This window comes from Streptopelia decaocto (assembly GCF_964273445.1).
Source record: "Streptopelia decaocto genome assembly, chromosome: 1".
Lineage (NCBI taxonomy): Eukaryota > Metazoa > Chordata > Aves > Columbiformes > Columbidae > Streptopelia > Streptopelia decaocto.
In genome coordinates this window covers 86,895,049-86,916,207 of record NC_138663.1, presented here as the reverse complement: position 1 = coordinate 86,916,207, position 21,159 = coordinate 86,895,049, and the positions used below count along the sequence as shown (strand labels likewise).

Below are 21,159 nucleotides of genomic sequence, written 5' to 3'. Positions count from 1 at the left end.
GAACTAATGTATACCTTAGAATTTAAGTTCATTTTAATTTAAATATTACAGCTCTTTGTTAAAGAAGGTCAAAAAAGTTGTGCTCTCTAACAAATTCTGAAGCAAAAAAGTTATATATTTCATAATATTGTCTGACTTTAACAGTCAAACCTGTTTTCTAGGTTTGAAGATTTAAAAATGCCTGTTATTTTGCCATCCTGCTACTTGGCACTCCAGTAAACTTATCCATATAGCTGGATTAAACTAATGATCATAAAGCAGAATATTGAGCCCCTAGTTTGCCTCACTAGAGGGTGAGCATCTTTGTTGCTATGGCAATTTCAGCTTGAGTTCATTATAAAGCCTACATACTTCTCAAATGATTATGTGTAATACAGTAATAAAAATATTACCTTAAACTCAGAAAGGTGGTTTAAGAGTACGATGTTGTGAATGTGATGCCTTCTGCCCTGTTTCCCTTTCTCTGGATTAACTTTTCCTCAGCAAATATTTAGCTGGTGTCTCTGTAGGAGATCCTGTACTCCGTACTGGCAAACCCCTGTCAGTGGAACTAGGACCTGGCATTATGGGAGCTATTTTTGATGGTATCCAGAGGCCTCTCTTGGACATCAGCACTTTGACCAAAAGTATCTATATCCCCAGAGGTGTCAATGTGTCAGCTTTGAGCCGAGATGTCAAATGGGACTTTACACCTTCCAAAAATCTGCGGGTAGGTTCTGACAAGCCTGTCTTCCCCTCTTGTTCCTCTACTCCCAGAGCTTGGAGCTGGAGCAGAGTGCCAAGGCTGTGACTGCTGGAAGCTATGGTTAACGCTGCATTAAGTTTGCAAAAAAGGGTGCTAGGAGACAGTAGTGATGTATGAGACTGGACAGGTATCACCAAAATTTACTCCATGTTGCTTACTGTGTGTTCCTGCATATGAGAAACTTGCAAAGTTTTTATGTATTTACAAAACTGTAAAGAACTTAGTGAAATTGCACTAAGCATTAGCAAGAACAAGTGTTACCTGAGCAAAAAGAATAACTGCAGCACATGTTTTGTGAATGGTGAAGATAGCCTCAAAGCTGGAAAATGTCAAAGCTTTAGCCCTAGTCATCTTTTTCCCAGCCTTGCAGGTTAACATATGCTTGCCTTTCTCTACTGAACAAGTTAAACTGAGAGGTATAAAAGAAATGAGGAAAATTCCTTGCATCAGTCAGTAATTGCTACTGTCTGAGGCTTCAAAGGCACCTGAACCCAGATAGTGTTGCTAGAAATGTGCTGTTAGTGTAATGAGTTATGTAAATGGGCTACTGTGCTGTAACAACGCATTTATAAAGGCAGTAATCACAGTGCTAGACTTAATAGCTATAGTTATTTTATACAGTTCTTTGACAAGATTCTTTTTAAAACTGGAGTTCTCACTTCTGACTAATAGACTTGTTTTGATTTTAGGTTGGCAGCCACATCACTGGTGGAGATATTTATGGTGTGGTGAATGAAAACTCCCTTATCAAACACAAGATCATGCTGCCCCCACGGAACAGGGGTACAGTTACATACATTGCTCCACCAGGAAACTATGACACTTCAGTAAGTCTCCCGAACAGAAAAAGCTGGTATATTCCATGTCTCTTTCATAGGCTGATGTACTCTTTCTGTTCTGCATGATGCAAACTAGAAAGTGTTTCATGCAACAAGATGTCTGAGTTAATGATTGCTTTTGCTACCCTGCCTGCAGGGATGACATGATTATCTTATGCAGTTGTTGTCTGTGTATATGACTTGCCAATGACACTTCAGTGTGCTGTGTTTGCTGACCTCTGGAGATCTACAGTACCTTATGAATATGTGAAATTCAGTTGCTCTTCAAAAGCATAATTTTAGTTGAAGCCACATCTTGCACTTTTTTTTCCCAGTAGCATTGTAAATAAGGGAAAGAACCATCCCTCTAGAGGGGCTGATAGTGTGTTGGGGTTCTGAGAAGTCTGTGGTGGTATCAAAGATGTAGTTGAGATGAGAATTTGTGTGCTGGTCCAGTGTGCAGCTGTTTGCTTACTTCAGATGTCTGGTGCTCCCTGGTAGGATGTTGTCTTAGAGCTGGAGTTTGAGGGTGTGAAGGAGAAGTTCACTATGGTCCAGGTCTGGCCTGTACGTCAAGTCCGTCCTGTTACTGAGAAGTTACCAGCCAATCATCCGTTATTAACTGGCCAACGGGTCCTAGATGCCCTCTTCCCGTAAGTACTACCTTTTCTTTTCTAGTATGTAACAAACCTCAATTTTGTAAGGGAAGCGGAGGAGGAGGTGTTTAATTTTTTTTTTAAGGTCAGACAGGCCCCAAGCTTTCAATATGCATCACAGCATCATCTCAAAAAATATTTAGCTGAATTCCTCATATTTGTATATTTGACAAGAGAACCTACTAGTGGAAAAAGGAAGAGAAGTTTAACAAGACAGTTCTAGTGCATTAATCTAGAAAAGCATAAATTTAAAATAATCATGGCAAATCTACGGAAAGGTTAGAACTTTCATGCTTGATATCTCCATTTGAACACATAAGTAGGATCTCATTCCATGGTCTTGAGAATGCACAGTTCCCAGTGATTTTGCAGTCACCACTTATGAAGGCTGTTGCACTTAACTGTAACACAAAATGCTCCTTTAAGCAGCTAACTTTCAAGACACTTAATTCAGTAATTTTGGTCCTAACGTATTATGCTGTTTATTCTCATAGTACACAGCTAAGTACAGTTATTCTTTTCCTAGTATTTGCATTCCATCAGTGCTTTCAGCTGTGAAAACTGCTATGTTTCAACCCCGTAAGTCTAGCTGTTGTACCAGCATAACTCATGTACTTCAAGGGCAGCAAAGGAAAAGGGTACTTTATTCCCTCAGTCTTTTGGTTTGGTGAAATACCTGTGTGCTTCTCACCCAGAACACTGAATGTGATTCCTGTTGCTCTGCTTTTAATTAGTGAGGGTTTTTTTAAAACATGTTCTAGGATAGGAGAGAGCTGTTTTTGAGTTCCTTGCAAATCAGAGTCCTTTTTCTTTATTCAGGTGTGTACAAGGGGGTACAACAGCAATTCCTGGGGCATTCGGTTGTGGGAAGACTGTGATCTCACAGTCTCTCTCAAAATACTCCAACAGTGATGTCATCATTTATGTAGGCTGTGGAGAACGAGGAAATGAAATGTCTGAAGTACTGAGAGATTTCCCTGAGGTTAGTATGGAGAATTCATGGAGAGTAAACCTTCTTGGCAAGACTTGCTATTGTACTGGCATTATAACTGAATAAAATAGTGTATTGGTAGAGTGACTTGAAATTATCTTCTTGCCTCCCTGCTATAAGTTCTGACTCTAGTAGGAAAAAAACCCTTTGGCTCGTTCAAGAATAATTTCAGTGGCTCTTCAATGAGCATCTGGACTAGTTTTTGGGTGTACCTTCTAACTTGTTTAAAATAAAGCCAAAATGAATGCCAGGAGGTAATTTAGCATGGTTATAAGCATCTTACCTTTCACTGGTAATGTCTCTAACGTAACCATGCATAGCTAATGCAGTATCTCTATTTGCAGGGTGCAGGGTGGTGATACAAACAGTTATCAGATATTAGTTTGACATGTTAGGCTTTGGAATACCTTCTGAAGGAAGTAGAAAATTCCTGGATTAAAAAAATAAAGGTGCCACAGGTTTACCAATCCTTCTACCTGTTGTTATATGTTAGTGAAATGGTTGTGGCACACTCTTCTGTAAAATATGGGAAAGAAGCCAGACAGTCTGAACAGTTGTGTTGAAACTCCACTGTCAAAAATAAGCAGTAAAAGGCTTGGGCATGTTGACTGATTACAAGATGAGAAAGTCAAGCTGAGGTGGCCATGAGAAAAGTAAATGTCAAGATACTCAAATGTCAGGATATGTGTTCTGTTGTTCAGGTGCTTCTGAGGCTTCACCTGGGCGGTTTTATGTCCAGCCGTCAAAGACAAACAGGTATCGGTGTAGGTGGGAAAGCAAGCTCTCAGATTCCTAATGGGCTTATGGCAAGAGGCTGATTTTTGGCTTTTCCAGCATAGTAAGCTGAGAGAAGATAACGTACCTCCTGATGTGGTGGATTTGTCATTAGTCATTTGAATGGAATCAATAGGGATTTGCTAGTTGCAGAAGATGAGATGAAGCTAAGGCATGTATGTTAAAGAGTTAAGCTGTGTACAGTCCAGAAGGCAAACCAGCATAGTGTCCTGAAAGCTTGAATCTAGCCTCTGCTCTTGGTAGAGTAGCTCTGAGGAGGGTGTCCTGATACAAGGCAAGTAATACAGTAAAAAAACAATCAACAACAACAACAAACATACTTCTGTTACATTTTTTTATTTTCTTGCTTTTTAGTTAACAATGGAAGTTGATGGAAAGGTAGAAAGCATCATGAAGAGAACAGCTCTGGTAGCAAATACCTCCAACATGCCTGTGGCTGCCAGAGAAGCCTCTATCTATACTGGTAAGATTTACAGGAGGATGGAAAAGGCCCTGTGTCAAGCAAGCCATCATGCTCTAGTATTTTCATTTCCTGAGATGGTCAGTACCAAGAAACCTCCTTAGTTTCTGGAGCCAGCCCTTTTGGGCCTTGCTTGCCTTGAATTTGGCTTGCTTATGTATAATTACAATTTCTGAATATTGAGTAAATTCTGCTTTTGAAGTGAACTTACTGCACCAGCTCTCATATGGTTTTTCTCCATGTGTTGTGTAAGCTTTTGTTTGTGAATAGCTTTTTGCTGATAAGTACAGCCACTCAATGCACAGGAATAGTATTCTCTTGAGTTGGCAGGCTAGTCGTCTTTCCTTTACAGCCGCTTCAAGGTGTTTTTTTAGATTCTTTTTTTGTGAAAAGTTGACAGATAATTAAGATAAAACATGACCTTTCCTCACTGTTGTATTCTGGTAGTTTGAAAGGAAAGGAGACATTTTACAGTAAGAAAAGGCTTTGTTCATGGCTTCAATGAGGCAAAGAGTAGCATCACTGACATTGCCATGTCTCCTCAAAGAAGTACACAGGGATGCAAGATGAGACAAAATGGGGAGAATGAGAAGAAATAAACAACAGCAGCAATAACAACAAAAGATGGCAAGGACATGATCTTATGAGAAGAAAGAGTAATTTTCAGTATCTATTGCCATCAGAATGGCTTGTTTGAATCTTAGTGACAAGATACAAGCATAGAATTCCTTTCTGAACTGCATCCTGCAGCACACTGTTGTCTTTGTTCTAGGAATCACCCTTTCTGAGTATTTCCGGGACATGGGCTACCATGTCAGTATGATGGCAGACTCTACTTCCCGATGGGCTGAGGCCCTCAGAGAAATTTCAGGGCGACTGGCTGAAATGCCAGCTGGTGAGTAGTCTTTTCTCAGTCCAGTCTTGTAAATGCATCCTTTAAACTCTGAGCCTTTAACACAGTTTTTGTGTGCTGGTATTTGCAGACAGTGGTTATCCAGCCTACCTTGGTGCTCGTCTAGCCTCGTTCTATGAGCGAGCTGGCAGAGTGAAGTGTCTGGGAAATCCTGAAAGGGAAGGCAGCGTCAGCATTGTTGGAGCGTGAGTGTTACATTTATTTGCTTTGCATTGGCTGCAGTTCTTCCTCTGTGTTTTTGTATGTCAAAGTACCTATTTTTTGGAAAAAAGAAGGTCCTGTTGCTCTGTGCAGCTGCAGAACTAAAATATGTGAATGAGCAGGTAGATATTTAGTCTCTGTTCACCCTCAAGTACTGTTAAATTTTGCGTGGGGGCAGAAAGAATGAATGTAGACAGGTAGTTCTGTGAGGTGTGGAATCGCAGTCACTTGCATCTCAGAGAAGAATGTCATTAGAGCTGTTGCTGAAAAGGATGTCAAACCACACTCAGAGCAGGAAAGAAGGGACAGTTAAAGCAGCAGTGTGTGCACTTGGGGACATAATGAATTGTGATTCTCTTGCTTAGATAGATTAGAATTACATGGAGCAACATAACTCAAGCTGCAACGGTCTGTGAAAAGCAGAAATCCCCAGACATTCTTCTAGGCTATAATGATTTGTATATCATAATGTGGGCAAAGTGAATTTCCGCCCTGCCACATTTTCAGGAGAGCCTCTAGCATCTGCAAGAGCACCTAGAGTCCATTTTTTGCTCTGCTTAGTTCTGCTGTCCACAACATACATACACAAATGCATTGTGCCTTTGAGGCCGGAAGATAATTTTTTGATCTCTGGGAAGGTATGTATTAGGGTGTCAAGCCCAAATGAAGTTGAAGAGGTTATTGGATAGGTGAATATCTGCAATAATTGTTTTCTGTAAAATAATTATTGCACTGTGTTTCAAGGTGTCCCATCGGCACATTTGCTGAATCTGTTCCAGTTGAGATAGGTTTGATAATCCAAGTTGGAGTTGGTGCGAAAGTGACTGAAATCGTGCCCTGATACTATCAGTTACTGATATAACTATATTTCATAGTATGCTTAATATTACACCTGTGTGGATATGCATTAAACGTTTTCTGAAGTGGAAGCTTGCAATCTGTTCATTACTTGAAATTACGTTGACTTTTCTGGTTTCTGTTGATCACTGTGCTATGAAGTCATACATTTGCTACTTCGGTTCAGTCTGTGGAAAAAATTGTGGTAACTTTTCCTTCTCTCTTCCTGCTCAGTGTCTCTCCCCCAGGTGGTGACTTCTCTGATCCTGTCACATCTGCTACTCTGGGTATTGTTCAGGTACGTCCCATGATGTTGCATCTTTTCTGTCCACTTTGTTAGACTCAAAATGATTGTGCTTCAGTGCATTTGTGCCAGTGGCTGAAGTGCGAGTTCCAATTTGACACAAGCAGCTTTGTAGGGTGCTTTGGAAAATGTTCTAACAGTGTACAAGGTGACCTTGTGAGATGATCTCTGAACTGACATGTTTGAGATCCCTTTGGAAGAGGGAGCGAAGGCAGCAATTTCTTCCAACACTGACTGCTCAGGCATATCCATGTGCTTCCTGATCGCTGCCCTTTGTGCTGCACTTTAAATGTGGCTGCTCTCAACTGATGTGGAATGTGAACCACTCTTAATAGGTGCATTGAAACCATGAAAAAATTCTCAGAGCTGCTGACAGGGAGAAGCCCAGGATTGCCCAGGCCTCTTTTGAGAAAAGGAGTTATGTCTAACAGAGGTCCACTTAATTTTACTCCAATATTGTTATTATGGCTGACTTCTCCCTTATGAGGAGTCTCAAGCTGAGTAAGTCTGAACTTAGCATAAAAGGTGTATCATCTTTTGAGAACTGTATTTGAAAGTCACTCCTATAGTTAAACTAACATAAGGAAGGCCTTCTTCTTCATTCTCAGGCTTTCATGTTAGCTTTTGCCATGCTGCATGTGCTCAGACTTGCTTTTTGTATTGTTGTGGTTTTTGGTGGTGGTGGTTTTTGTTGTTGTTTATTTTTGTTCTTGGGGGGTGGGGGGGCTGTGGGTTTTTTGTTGTTTTGCCTTCAATTATTTTGGTTCATTTTTTATTTGGATCATTGGTTGATCTTTCTGGCTTCTGACAGGTTTTCTGGGGCCTGGATAAGAAGCTGGCACAACGCAAACACTTCCCGTCTGTCAACTGGCTGATCAGTTACAGCAAATACACACGTGCCCTGGATGAGTACTATGACAAGCATTTTACAGAGTTTGTCCCTCTCAGGACAAAGGCCAAAGAGATCCTACAGGAAGAAGAAGACCTTGCAGAGATTGTGCAGCTTGTGGGGAAGGTGAGTAACCAACTGTGAGGAAATATGGTGTCAGTGATCCATCCTCCACTTCCCTACTGCTAGTGCAGGCTTATGACCATGTCTTAGACCAGACTTGATGTGCAAAAAAGGCAAATGGTCACTGGGAGGTGTCAGACTTTCCTGCCTCTAACTGTGCTTTATTCCAATTTTCTTACATGCTGTTTGATTTGTAATGATAAATACTATCTTAGATTTGACAAACCTTGGTTTGATGCTACTTTTCTCATGTAAATTAGATTGCGGGGCATCTCATGCTGGCATTAAGAAACTTCACTTTCTTCAGTGTTGTCATCCTGCTGAAGTGCCCTTTGTTGCAAGCTACAATAGTTCTCCATTGGAAGTAATCTTTGTAAGAGAAAGTATGCAAATTGATCTTTGCTGTTCAAGTAATCTGAAGGGTTACAATTTATTAGAAATCATGTTGCCCACTCCAGAACAGAGGTGTTGGCATTTACAGGCTGGCCTGTAGAAACAGAAGTGATGTCTGCTTTTTCTAAAAACTGATGATTACCTGTTTTCTCAGAGAAAACCTGTGACGTAACATATGGCTCCATTTTACAGGCATTCTTTAATTTCCTTCGTTCACTTCACTGTTTTGGGAGAGAAGGCTGAATTTGGACAGGAAAATTTCCCTTGAGAACTCTCAAAAGGGACCCAGTGAAAACTCTGTGTTTCATATTAGTACTGTTAATATAATAATTGACAGGTGCCTAGCACATACTTGACAGTAATGTAATCCTGTGATATTTGGATGAGCTATGCTGATTTACAAGGTGGTAGTAGTGTGTGGTAACATGTATTAACTACAGTTATTTGGAGGAAGTTTGTTCCTGATGTTCTCCCTACTCATTAATGTTCCAGCCCAATCAAGATGAGGCCCTTCACTAGATCTTGCCTAGCAGAGCTCTCTTCTTTAGATGTGTCTTCAAAGAAAAGGAAATGTGATCTTAGGGCTTTCTGCAGTTTCCTATTTAGAAAAACATGTTCTAAAAGACTAGTTTACAAAACAGGGTAAAATCCATTCCTTTGGGGGGTTGTAGCTTTCCTGTGGAGTATGACAGGCATTGTTATCAACTTCTTTTATTGAATGCCAGACAGGGAAAGCCCATGGGTAGCTGTGGAGACTAGTGTCAAATCCTTAAGATTACTCATTGGTCTAGCATGCTGAGACCTAGCTTTACTTCCATGGACGTAAGAACTGAGGAAGGTGAAAATGAATTTACCTCTTTATGTAGGAAGGTGTTGTTTCAATGTATGTCATAGCAGAGCTGTGTGCATTTTCTGTGTCTAGTGGCTTTTCTGTTATCTTAAAGGAAACTTCCTTTCCATTGTTTATCATCAGATAGACTACAGTGGACTTATGGACTGTTTGTCCCATCTTAATTTGACTATCAATTTAATTGGCTGTTCTACAGCAGGTAGTGAGAAATACCCAAAAAGGCAGAATTCAGCTGGAAGCTATCTTAAGAGGGTGGGAAGAAAATAGGTACTGAAAGATAACTGTTTTTGGCCAGGACATGCTTTGTCCTCATGGACTTGGGTACTAAACTAACAGCATACGTTACTTTTCCAGGCTTCCTTGGCAGAAACAGATAAAATTACCTTGGAGGTTGCAAAGCTGATAAAAGATGACTTCTTGCAACAAAATGGTTATACACCTTATGACAGGTAAGATCTGACTGGCCACTCTGCCCTCTTGGTCCTGTGGAGTCTGGATTTAGATGGCTGTTATACTTGGAAACCAATCACTGCAGAAATTAAGTTTACTCACCATAAACAAGTGGAAGAACTGTGCTTAGGGAGGCCATCAGTGTATTCACATTGTCTTACCCAAGGCATGCAGACCTTTTACAAATGCAGTCACATCCTTCGAGTTTCTCAGGCCTTCATCTATTGTTCACTTGGCCAATATTTCTGCAATAATATGTCCTTTTCTCCTCTGGAGGAGGAGAGGATCACTGTGTTTTCACAGACATCTGAAGTCTTCCTTTTTGTTCTAGCAATGCATGGGTGACTGCAAGAATCTGTTTTCAGTTACTGTTGCATACTACTTGAGTACGTTTGATCCGTCAAAAAACCTTACTAGACCTTTTCCCTAGTGCAGTGCTTATTACCCCTGCCTGCTTTGCTTCTTTCCATGCTATCCTTGTATTTTAACAGCTTGACAAGGGGCCTTTTGTGCTTCATTTCATTCTCCAGGCTCAGTAGGTCAGGAGGTCTTGAAATACTTAATCACGAAAGATGATACATCATTCTGTAATGCTGTATACCTTTGATTAGGTTACTATGGCAGGTATGCTTGTATGCATTAGGGAAGCACAGGAAGTAGCACAATGTCACATATAGATAATAGGAGGTATGTTCCATGGCATTCATTTATCCATTAAAAATCGAGCTTTTTGTGTGTGGAGTGCTCTTGTCATAGAAATACTCTCTTTCCTGTGAGCAAATGAACTTGCAGAGCTGTCAGGTCATCCCAGGCTCCCTACAGGAAGGCTGTTCCCATGATGGACAAAAGAGGAAGGAAGAATTCCATTAGCTGCTCTGGTGTTTTCCATTTCTTGTTAGCATTGGCAGAGATTGAAATGTGAGACTTGTACAGCAATGGTTCCTTTACTCTCCTGTTTTGCCCAGTGTTTGAGTGCTGTTTCAGAAGCCTCACTCAGGATGATCCTCTTAGCCTATGACTCACCTATTGAAACATGTGGGACCTATTAGAAGGGGTCTCTCTCCTTTGATGGCCTGTATCAAAAATACCTGGAGTGGAGCAGGCTAACACTTTTTCTTTCGGGTGAGAATTCAGTTTGTTGTGAAGGCAGGAGCAAAGGTTTGTCCTGCTTGCTGTTCCAAAATGTCTGACAGATCTTCTGTTCCATCAGGTTCTGCCCTTTCTACAAAACTGTGGGAATGCTTTCCAATATGATTGCATTTTATGACATGGCACGCCGTGCTGTAGAAACCACAGCCCAGAGCGACAATAAGATCACGTGGTCCATCATCCGAGAGAATATGAGTGAAATCCTCTACAGACTTACCTCCATGAAATTCAAGGTATGTTTTTAAGGAACTGGCTTGCACTGGTTTTTGAGCTTCCGGTGCCTCTGAAAGGCTGTTACTCAAAGGTGGTCATGAGTTGCCTTAGATTAAAGGTCTATGAACAGAGACATTTTGCAATTATTTTGAATACACTTAAGAACTGGCTTTAGTTTGTGGGCACAGGAATGGTTAGTACAGAAATCTTGTTGGGTGATGCTGGCTGCAGAGCCTTGGCCACCTCATCTTTGATACTGTCTTTTGTTACCTGTATTAATGGTAATAGTACAAGCATCTTTCCTGTTTGTTTTGGGGGGTTTGTGATAAAATTCCATAAGTAATATATAAAAGTATTCTAAGGAGACTATTAGCAGATAAAAGCAGCCTAAATTTTAAATCCAAGAATGTGCTAAAAAGTGAAAGACAGAAATGTTGATCAAGCTATTTTAAAAGTAAGTTAAGGAAAGAAATGCCAGTTGCCTGCAGTAATACATGATGTCCCCTGTGTTTGGCTTCAGGGCCTAAGGCAGATAACTAGGAGGAGAGGAAGGGAACAGTAGCTTCAACATGGGCTAAAGAGAAAACAAGTGGCTCAGAGCATCTGCTCTGGATAACCCCAGTAGCCATCTTTTTAGAGCACAGCTTTCCTAAAACTCTTCCAGAGTATGCTGGTATAGCAGTTACTGGTAGGACAGTAACCTATATGCTAGCTGGTGTTAAAGTAACTAAGGAATGGTCTCTATGAAGTATGATGCTTGTTCTGTTATAACTCTTAAAAGCCTTTCTTGCAAATCTTTCAAGAACAAGTACCATAGGATAAAATTACATTTAAAATCAAGTGTTCTGCTGTGCCAATATATTCTGTTCCTGCAGGGTACTGGCTTGTTTCTGCAGCAAGCAAATCCCTGGTATCTATTCTCAAAGCACCAAGAACACAACAGGATAGACTTGGGCACATGAGCTTCTTTGAGAGGTGGTTCTATAGAGCTAGAGAAAGTAATAAACTTTTTACATAATTCAGCCACCAGAAGATATCTGGCATACAGCAGAGCACTGGACAGCATGACTGCAAAAGGGAATCCAGAGAGTGAATACATGTTAAGTGGAGCTGGCCCTCTGATACATTAGTAGTTATGAAAGGAAAATTATATTTCCTGGGTAACAATCTAAAACGCATGAGAATTTAAATGTCTTGCATCCTGCGGTCTCTGTACTTCAGAGAGACAATGAAGAAACGCACCCACAACTGTAAGTCCTCTGTGTTTCCCAGGAGTTGTGCTGACCTAGAGGAAGGTAGCACTGAGAAAGAAAGTGATTACACTGAACAGATTTCACAGCCTGGCAGTTAATGCTTCTTGCAGGAATGCCTTGCAGCCTCAGAGCAAAGCCAATTGTTACATTTTTTGCCCTTGTCTTTCATTAAAAGTTGTCTGACAAATTGAAGCTGTACGAATATGTTCTTGAGCCTTGTTACGATTTCACAATGAGATTTTAATTGGAACTGAGCAACCTCCAAATGATGGCAAATTAACTGTTGCACTTACAATGATACATCCCAAAAAGTACAGCAGAGCGTTTCTGAGTCACAGAGATCCATACTCCATTTGGTTTGGGGATGGGAGCTGGTGTTCGTCACTGCAGCTCTTGAATCACACAGCATTAACTAAGACCCTCAGTAGTACAGAATCCTATAGAATCCTCTCCAAATCAGTTTCTTTTCAATAAAGTCAGCACTGCTCATGAAAAATATTTCTCTGTCCAGTATCCAGTCTGCCTGCTCACTGAACATGGAAAGAGAATGAGATTTAAATCTTGTGGCTGTTGGTGAGACAGACAGGAAACCGGAGATGGAGCTAAAATGCCTGCTCTGCAGTTAGCAAGTGTGAATCCTAAGGTCAAGAAATTACAGCACTGGCAAAGCAGGGTTATCTTAAGTACCTGAGGCTTTTCCCAATGGATGTTTATTTGCTGTGTTATCTTTCAGGACCCTGTCAAAGATGGTGAAACAAAAATCAAGGCAGACTATGCTCAGCTGTTTGAAGATATGCAGAACGCATTTCGCAGTCTGGAAGACTAGACTCAACCTCTGTGACCACTCCAGCTTGTCCTCTAAATTCCTCATCTCAACTCCTCTGCTTCCCTACCTTACAAGAATGATGCAACAGTACTTGAGTTGATAAATAGCTCTGTTTCCCTGTTCATACTCAGAGAGTGTCTTTACAAAACATTCCTCTTTGTTTGTGTTTGGCATTGTTTTGTGTGTCTGAAGTGGTGAGTGATGTGTGAATGGGCCTGAGTGAGATAATGCTGTTGTAGACTTCTAGGGTGGGAAAAATTTCACCTTGCCTCTCCCAGTTCTCCTGGTAAATGGTCTTTCACCTTGGGATGTAACCAGCTGAGCTGTACTGGCAGAGGGGGTGTAGATCTTCATGCAGTCACATGGTACGTTCTGAGCTGGCAGTAGGAGGGGCATTTAGATCTGGCACTTTCCTAAGTGACTATCATGACACAGAGCTCCCTATTGTCAAACAACTTTTGACCATATTCTGATAACATGTTGATACAACCAAAAATTCTTCACTACTCTTTCCCTTCTGCAACCCTCATTCGAGTCTGTTGTTATTGAAATGTGGTAGTTCTACATCCGTGCGAGAAGGGACTAACTAGAAGATGTGAGCACATACATGCAGGCAGTATGCTTTTGTACACTGGAGAAATAGTTTTATTTTCCTGCTCGATATGGGTAGGACTGTTGGACTCAGCATCAGCTAAAATCAAAGCCATAGGTGCCCAACTTCCAGCAGAATTTTATCTTCTTGCCTCCTACTCACTCCATAGAATTTCATGACTCTCAGCTGCTTTAGTTTGTGAAGCTTGTGACCGCTGCTGTCTGCTGCAGGACATCGATAGCAAGTTAGTGATGCCACTTGTGTGGACCAGTAGAGTCCTTCTGTGGTGGTGCTGTCTGCCAATGCAGTTGCCTCCAGGTGCAACGCCCAGGTCATGCCAAGGAAAGTCTTTGCTGCTTAACCTTCCTCCTCCACCTGTGTTCACATGGCCTCTTAGTGGTGGCACAGAAGGTCCCCAGGTCTCACAAGAGGAATGTAGGAGGCTTAACTGGGGGCGGGGGATGAACAAGGGGGGAAGGTTGACAAGTACAACATGTATTTACTCCTGCCTTGTTGATTACTATGCAGAATAAACCGGTGACTTTGATCTTCTGCTCTGTGCTCTGGAAGCACTCTGTCCAGCAGCCAAAACTGGTGTGACCTGGGATTGTTTATTGGCAAATACATGAGAGGAATGAACACAGAGCAGCCTTTCTATCAAAATCCAAGAGCCCAGCACTGGTATCATTGAGAGAGAAACTCTGGCATTCTCTCCAGGCTCTCCTTCTCACTTGTGGTGGCATCTGGTGCTGCTTTGCCCTGCAGCACTCTCTGCTCAGCTGGGTTCCAGCTGACATCCACTGCTTTGTTATGGTCATGAAACAGTGGCTGTTGTAGGTGACACTGTGGCAGTTGCATGGCTACGTAAGCATTAATTCTGCATTGAAGTATTTACACCAGCTGCCCACTTTGAACAGTAGTGATGCAAAGGGATCTCGCACTGTGGACCAAATGCTATCACTTTCGTGACGGTATCAACTTGCTGATTGCCAGGGAGAAACTTAAAGGGATTGACTATTTTTCGTTCTCCCAAAAGGAGCTGCTCCTCCAGCTGATACTCTGGTAGTGAATGGTTAAGTTTACAGCTCACTAAACTTTTGGTGTATGCTGCTTATTTTACCAATGAGCATGTGTGAATGAGTTTTCACCATCCAAGCCCTTGCTGGATTCCCCAACGTTCGTACTGTTCACCATTGTACTATGTAGCATTTCATGCTAGAAAACAGATGTTCTTATCTCTTTAAGCAGAGGATGTTATAAACTTTACAGAAAATGTCTAAGGTAATGCAGTTCTAATATTTATTGTGCTGTACCTGGCCCTGAAGTGTGACCAGTTCAAACAGTTTCATATATATTTTTGTCTTTTTTTGTTTTGTGTCTGTTTTCAGTGTTGAGATTCTGATGTTCACTGTGTCCTACAAGTCTTCCCTCCACAGCTGTGGAAGGAATTAAAAGATGGGCAGAACCCCACCACCTACTCTATCTTGTATATTTCATAATGTATGTTGCTGGAAATTGTGTAAAAAAGAAAATATAAAAAAAAAATGTTGAAGTCAGTTAAAATAAAATGGATTTAAAGTAGGTCTTATCTGTGTTATTCTGTCAAATCAAACCAGTGCCACAGTGGTGTACACAACATACTACCAGGAAAGCTCACAGCTTGCTTCAAATCTTATTTAACCATTTTAGAGATTTCTTAAAACCTGCAAGCAGCAATTTGGCAGGGACACTTTGCTTCAGTTCTGCAGTTCCAGTACAGCATGCATCATCTCCTCAGACATTACACAAAGGAGTTAATATAGTAAATATTCTTGGGGTAGACATTTTTAGGACTACTTTTATTACAATGAAAGTGGAACTGTGAACTTGCGTTTTGCTGCTAGTAGCTGCCATGCATAATAATGCAACAATTGTAATTGTACTGTTTTATGGCACTCTGCTCCTTCAAATATTTCCCCCACACCTCATGTTGTGGAATATACCTCCTAAAGGCTCAGCTCTGTGTTTCAGACAAAGTGATTGGAACTTCTGAATCAGAAGATAAGGAGGAGTTGAGGCCTCCTGTAAATAGCAACAGATGAAGTAAGAATATACTAAAAACATCACATTCAGGTGTTTTTGTACATATTTGACTCTGTGTAACACCTCTTTGAAGGAAGTCTTTTGCTTTTTTATATACATTAGAGACACAGCAAGCTTGAATAGAGCAGATGTTCAGTTAATTCCATCACATTACCAATGTGTGGAAGTCACAAGCTGACTTGTGGCAACCACAGACTAGCCAGCAGTTCTCCATGGACATGAAATCCATCTAGAGAAGCAATGAGTTCAGGTTTTGGCAGCTTGGAAGTTCCCAACTGGCAGTGTCCTCACTTCATCCACTCGACTTTTGTGGATCTGGAAGGCGGGTGTCACCCAGCGGCCACAGGAACACTGCTCACCGCGCCAGCTGAAGGAGCCCAGCTTCGATGTGCATTTGGGACACAGAAGCTGCAAGAAAAACACATGATCCGGTCTAAGGCACACATGGATGTAGATCTACTTAAAATGTACTTCTATGGTATGTTAAATTGTGGCAACCTGCACTGAGCCAGCTCTTTTCCTTCTAACACTTCCAGGAAGGTAAATGGACTGAAAAACAGGCAAAAAAGCTAAACCGGCATGGCTGCTTAGCCCTGGGGTATAGCAAGCAGCACTGCTGGAAGAAGGGAGCAGGGGGAAATGCAGCTGCTTGGACCTGGTGTGGTTCCAAGAAGTTTTCCCAGTCGCCAAAAAGCCTCAGTCAGCCTGAGACCACAACAGGTGGTCACACAAACTCTTTTCTCATACTAAAACCAAACCACAGATAAACCCTGTCCAACACCCTGGCTAGTGTTCTCAGTCAATGAGATCACCAGCTCATTCCCTTATAAAAGGATATTTAAGAATCTGTTCATAAGCCGCAAAATTCACACCAGAAAGGCTGGGAGACCCAGGCCCTTGTGTGGTGGCCTTCGCATCGGGGAATGGAAACAGTTTGTTCTGCCTTCACAATCAAATGAAAGAGAACAACACACAAAAAAAAAGGCATATGCTCCCCTTCACCTGTCCTTCCATTACTCCGAGCAGCGCTGGCTCCATCCACTGCACGGGCTCAGTGAAGTACGAAGTGCACTTCTCACGTCCATCGCCACAAAGCTGAGCAGAGTCTGTTATCCTCTTGTGGGCAAAGGCTGCTGGTCCGCTTCCTTCCACGTGGGACAAAATGCTGGAGCTACGGAACAGAGCGCGCCTGCCCGCCACGACAGAGGGGAAAAAAAGAAGTAAAACATCCAATTTCACTTTAAGTAATCCATAAAAGGTAGTTAAAACATAGTAAATCCCAAAATATACAATAAGTTTCTTCTGGGGAAACTGATTGTCAAAAACAAACTAGAAGTTATGGTTTCAGAGCAAGCAACTTGACAGAGTCATGCAGTATTATTACACTTGCCTATAGAATGCAGCAGGTTAGGCTGCACAAGTGCTGCACAACTTCATGGAACAAAAGTTTTGTATTTCAAAGGTACTTTTATCTAATTTTTGTGGCCTACACTGTATGGAAACAGGGAAGAGTTCATTCCTGTCCTGACAATAAAGACATGCCCATCAATTTACACGGGCTGTGTTCCCTAATTTTGAAATGACATTTAATGGAGAAATATGAAAGGTTCAGTACCTGCATTTCCTGCACCTGTAGAGAACCTCTGTGTTTGGAGTTTGGCACATACTGGTTGGATCAACAGCAAAGACTTCTCGGGGTAAGTCCTGAATTTCTGCAGAGGGAGTCATGAATCAGATCAACACAGTCACACTGCATTTCTGTGGGACAAGACAGCACTGCGCCTCTGCCCCAGTCACGACACGCAGAAGCCACCTTCTTCATGTGTTTGTCGACTCACCAGTTCCCTTAGATAAGTTGAAAACGGAAGAGCCTCATCCCACCATACCTGAGATCAGGATTCACTTAGTGCAAGGAACTGGGATCTAGACTTTGGCCTTAGAAATGGTAAAATAGTGGCATTCCACTTTATGATCCTACTTAAACGGAAAGTAAAGGCAGAGGAGGAGTTAGAACAGTTCTGCCAAACTTTTGGCGCACATACAGAAAGCCAGCTTACGAATGGGAACTGCTAAGCAGAATGCCACATAAATGGAGAGAGCTGTCCTGCTGAATATGCAACACTGACATCTTGCAAAACAGCTACGGACTGCTATTTTATCATAAAATTTCACATATGTACAGATATTTACTACAGTGAACCTTTTGCAAATCAAAATACGAAAGTTTACTTCACACCTTGATTTTAACTTTATCTCCGTTTCACACTTGTTAGTTTTATTTTTTTAATTCCATTGACTTATTTTTAGAGGATATTAAGTTTGCCTAGCCAGGTACATGAAAATCAGAAAATGTATCAAATTGACTTTTAGCATTTCAAATTTTTCCTAAAGAGAACAGTCCCTTATGGATCTTATTTCTCAAAGACATGTTTTGTCCCATTGACGAGCTACAGTTCTCTAGAACCAGTACGATGTAAATGTTTGCCCAGACAAACCGAGGCTTGGTGATTTGAGGCCAATACTCTTAAGCTAACCATCTCCACCATGGCCTTCCGTGTCCATTTCAGGGCACACCTGGGAACCCTTCCTCGGGGGTCGGCCCCAACCTTCACTCCGAGCGCCCGCCCCGGCTCAAGGCCGATGCTCCCAGGGCCCAGCTCAGCCCCGCCGCCTCCTCCGCCACTCACCGGGGTACCTCTCCGTCAGCATCTGCAGCCGGTACCGCTTGTAGAGGGCGCTGGCGCTGTCCACGGAGCAGCCCATCGCCTCGTAGAGCCTCAGCTGCCCCTGGAAGCCCGGGTTCACCCTGCGGCGGGGGTGAGAGGAGAGCGGCGTGAGGGGGCGCCGGGCGGGCGGGGAGCGGGGAACCGCGGACGGGTGTCGGAGACCCACTCGGCGTCGGGTTTGGCGGCCCTGACGGCGGCGTACGCCTCCTCCCAGCCGAGTCCCTCCGTCTTCATGAGGTAGGCGGTCACCACGGCCACGCTGCGGCTCACCCCGGCCTGGCTGCAAGGGCAGGACAAGACAGGACCGCCGGGCCGTGAGGAGCGACGCCCGGGGGAAGCGGCCACCCCCGGCCCCCGCCGCCCCGGCCCTCACCAGCGGACGAGGACGGCGCAGCCTCCCGCCCGCGCCGCGCCGATGAAGGCGGCGCAGTCGTCCAGGCGGCTCAGCAGGTCGGCGCCGGGCTCGTCCAGTACCCGGACGTACATGGCCCGCAGCCCCGGCACCGCCGGCGGCTCCTTTGCGTCCACCGTCAGCACCGCCCCCACCCCCGCCGCCGCCAGCGACTCCGGGGACGTGCACGACTCCGCGCCACCCACGTAGAGCCCCGGCAGCACCGGCACCATCCCACCGCTCCGGCAACCCGCGGCCGCCGACATGGCAGCAAGCACGCCGCGCCTGGGCGGGCCGCCACTCCCAACATGGCGCTGTGCCTCGCCCGGCAGGCCCGAGGCCCCACGGGAAGGGCGTTGCCATGGAGGCGGCGGGGACCGCGTTGTCGCCGGGCGGTGGCGCGCTGGGCCCGGCCCCGCCGGCAGCGGCCAGCCGGGAGCCGCCGGGGGAGGGCGGCAGGGCCGGGGCCACTCCTGGCGGGGGTGCCACGCGTGGGCCGCCTCGCCATGTCTGCAGGTATGGCGGCTGGGAATGTGCCTGGTGGGAACCATGGCGGGCCGACGGCCTTGACAGGCATGAGAAACAGAATCACAGAATCACAGAATATTCGGGATTGGAAGGGACCTCGGAAGATCACCCAGTCCAATCCCTCCACCGGAGCAGGAACACCCAGATGAGGTTACACAGGAATGTGTCCCGGTGGGTTTTGAATGTCTCCAGAGAAGGAGACTCCACAACATCCCTGGGCAGCCTGTTCCAGTGCTCTGGCACCCTCACTGAGAAGAAGTTTCTTCTCAAATTTAAATGGAACCTCCTGTCTTCCCGTTTGTACCTGTTGCCCCTTGTCCTATCATTGGTTGTCACCGAGAAGAGCCTGGCTCCATCCTCCTGACACTCACCCTTTACACATTTATAAACGTTAATGAGATCACCCCTCAGTCTCCTCTAAGCTAAAGAGACCCAGCTCCCTCAGCCTTTCCTCATAAGGGAGATGCTCCACTCCCTTCATCATCTTTGTGGCTCTGCGCTGGACTCTCTCCAGCAGTTCCCTGTCCTTCTTGAACTGAGGGGCCCAGAACTGGACACAATATTCCAGGTGTGGTCTCACCAGGGCAGAGTAGAGGGGGAGAAGAACCTCACTCAACCTACTAACCACCCCCCTTCTAATACACCCCAGGATGCCATTGGCCTTCCTGGCCACAAGGGCACAGTGCTGGCTCATGGTCATCCTGCTGTCCACCAGGACCCCCAGGTCCCTTTCCCCTACACTGCTCTCTAACAGGTCGTTCCCCAACTTGTACTGGGAACTTGTGTCAGTGCACCACTGTCTTTTTCCCTTACCAATATTTAAGTAATAATTTCCATAATAATCCTCACACATCTGTGAGTACCAGCGCAATTCTCTCCTCCTTATATCCACAAGTGTCTGTCTCACCTCGTCCTTTTTAAAATCAAGGGGTATCACACCTCCCTTTCGTGTCTCCTTACAAATGCTCAGAAGACAAATACATATCGTTAAAGAATCTCCCAGTATGTTGTTATTAAAATCCCATTCTTTTGTAAATTAATCCTGTGGGTTTGAGGCCCCCACTTGCTACTGTTTGTGTGTTTTGCATTGAGGTTGTGTGTGTTTGTTTTGTGGGCTTTTGTTTCACTTTTGTTTGTTTGGTTTTATTTTGGTGAGGTTTTTGTTGTTTATTTAGTTTGGGGTTGGTGGGGTTTTTTTGTTTGTTTGTTTGGTTGGTTGGTTTGGTTTGGTTTTACTTTGGATATATGGTAGAAACGACTCTCTGACACTCTCAGACTGATTTTCTAGTAACTGGTTTCTCCTGCATGGAGTCAGTGGGCTGCCCTTTTGAGATGGGTTCCTGGAGTTTGCTTCAATGCAACCTCCAGCAGGGGTTAGAATAGATCCAGATAGACCAGGGATGAGCACCATGGGAAAACCCAATGTCTGAATTTCCCATTCTGACTTCTGCTGTCCTTCCTCCTCAGAGTAGTCCCATGATGCCAATGGCAAGCATGGTGTGGAAAGGACCTTTTTAATGTCACAGGTTTTGCATCCCTGTGAACCGTTTTTGTTAGGCACGTTATGAGCAGGCTATGCTTCCCATTGCAACCTAAACTGGAAGCCAGACCAAATAATTCCTTACTGGCTTCATTTATAACATCTGAATGTGCTCTTGCTGCTGAAAATCAAACGTCTGGCGCATCTTGAATACTGCCCCACTCCTCTATTTTATAGTAGCTCTCATGAATTTTGAACTGCAAAATAAGCATTGTAACTAAATCCAGATTTTTATTCTGATCTCTTACTGCTAACTGAGCTGTGACTTGCATTCAGCACTGAAATCCCATGCAGCATAGACAAGAGGGGCCATACCTACTGGTAATTCCAAAGTTAGTTACGTGTAACACCACTGAAGACTACAGGGCAATGCAGAAATCTTTGTGCTGCCACTTTTTTTCTGCTTATCATAAGGTTCAGGTCTGTTCCATGGC

At 43.7% G+C, this 21,159-nt stretch overlaps 2 protein-coding genes across 4 annotated transcripts in view; one reads left to right on the top strand and one right to left on the bottom strand.

Moving 5' to 3' along the window:
* ATP6V1A (ATPase H+ transporting V1 subunit A) overlaps positions 1-15,039 on the top strand; it is a 30,228-nt gene extending 15,189 nt beyond the window's left edge. For both annotated transcript variants that reach the window (XM_082058886.1, XM_082058887.1), the window contains exons 4-15: positions 495-709; positions 1,435-1,572; positions 2,065-2,216; positions 3,039-3,201; positions 4,360-4,468; positions 5,238-5,360; positions 5,449-5,563; positions 6,651-6,714; positions 7,532-7,735; positions 9,330-9,424; positions 10,636-10,807; positions 12,774-15,039. In XM_082058886.1, coding sequence (XP_081915012.1) covers positions 495-709; positions 1,435-1,572; positions 2,065-2,216; positions 3,039-3,201; positions 4,360-4,468; positions 5,238-5,360; positions 5,449-5,563; positions 6,651-6,714; positions 7,532-7,735; positions 9,330-9,424; positions 10,636-10,807; positions 12,774-12,866 — 1,643 coding nt within the window. In that variant the 3' untranslated portion in view covers positions 12,867-15,039. The remainder of the gene's footprint in view (positions 1-494; positions 710-1,434; positions 1,573-2,064; positions 2,217-3,038; positions 3,202-4,359; positions 4,469-5,237; positions 5,361-5,448; positions 5,564-6,650; positions 6,715-7,531; positions 7,736-9,329; positions 9,425-10,635; positions 10,808-12,773) is intronic.
* A 154-nt stretch (positions 15,040-15,193) lies between these two features.
* On the bottom strand, positions 15,194-19,115 carry DUSP12 (dual specificity phosphatase 12). Of its 2 annotated transcripts, XM_082058906.1 has the most exons (6): positions 18,640-19,107; positions 18,433-18,546; positions 18,228-18,346; positions 17,156-17,252; positions 16,543-16,729; positions 15,194-15,948 (listed from the first exon to the last, which is right to left on the bottom strand). In XM_082058906.1, the coding sequence occupies exons 1-6, from the start codon at positions 18,921-18,923 to the stop codon at positions 15,787-15,789; spliced, it is 963 nt and encodes a 320-aa protein (XP_081915032.1). In that variant the 5' UTR covers positions 18,924-19,107; the 3' UTR covers positions 15,194-15,786. The 2 variants fall into 2 exon arrangements, with proteins under 2 accessions (XP_081915032.1, XP_081915033.1); XM_082058907.1 differs by lacking the exon at positions 18,433-18,546 and having other exon boundaries at positions 18,640-19,115.
* Between the last annotated feature and the right edge of the window lie 2,044 nt (positions 19,116-21,159).

What these genes read in the sequence shown, in the direction of transcription:
- DUSP12 (XM_082058906.1), bottom strand. Translation starts at nt 18,923, where the DNA reads ATGTCGGCGGCCGCGGGTTGCCGGAGCGGTGGGATGGTGCCGGTGCTG. An exon ending in TGCGCCGTCCTCGTCCGCTG is followed by an intron (nt 18,547 to 18,639) that starts GTGAGGGCCGGG and finishes CTGCCCTTGCAG; the next exon opens with CCAGGCCGGGGTGAGCCGCA. An exon ending in GCCGCCAAACCCGACGCCGA is followed by an intron (nt 18,347 to 18,432) that starts GTGGGTCTCCGA and finishes CCCCCGCCGCAG; the next exon opens with GGTGAACCCGGGCTTCCAGG.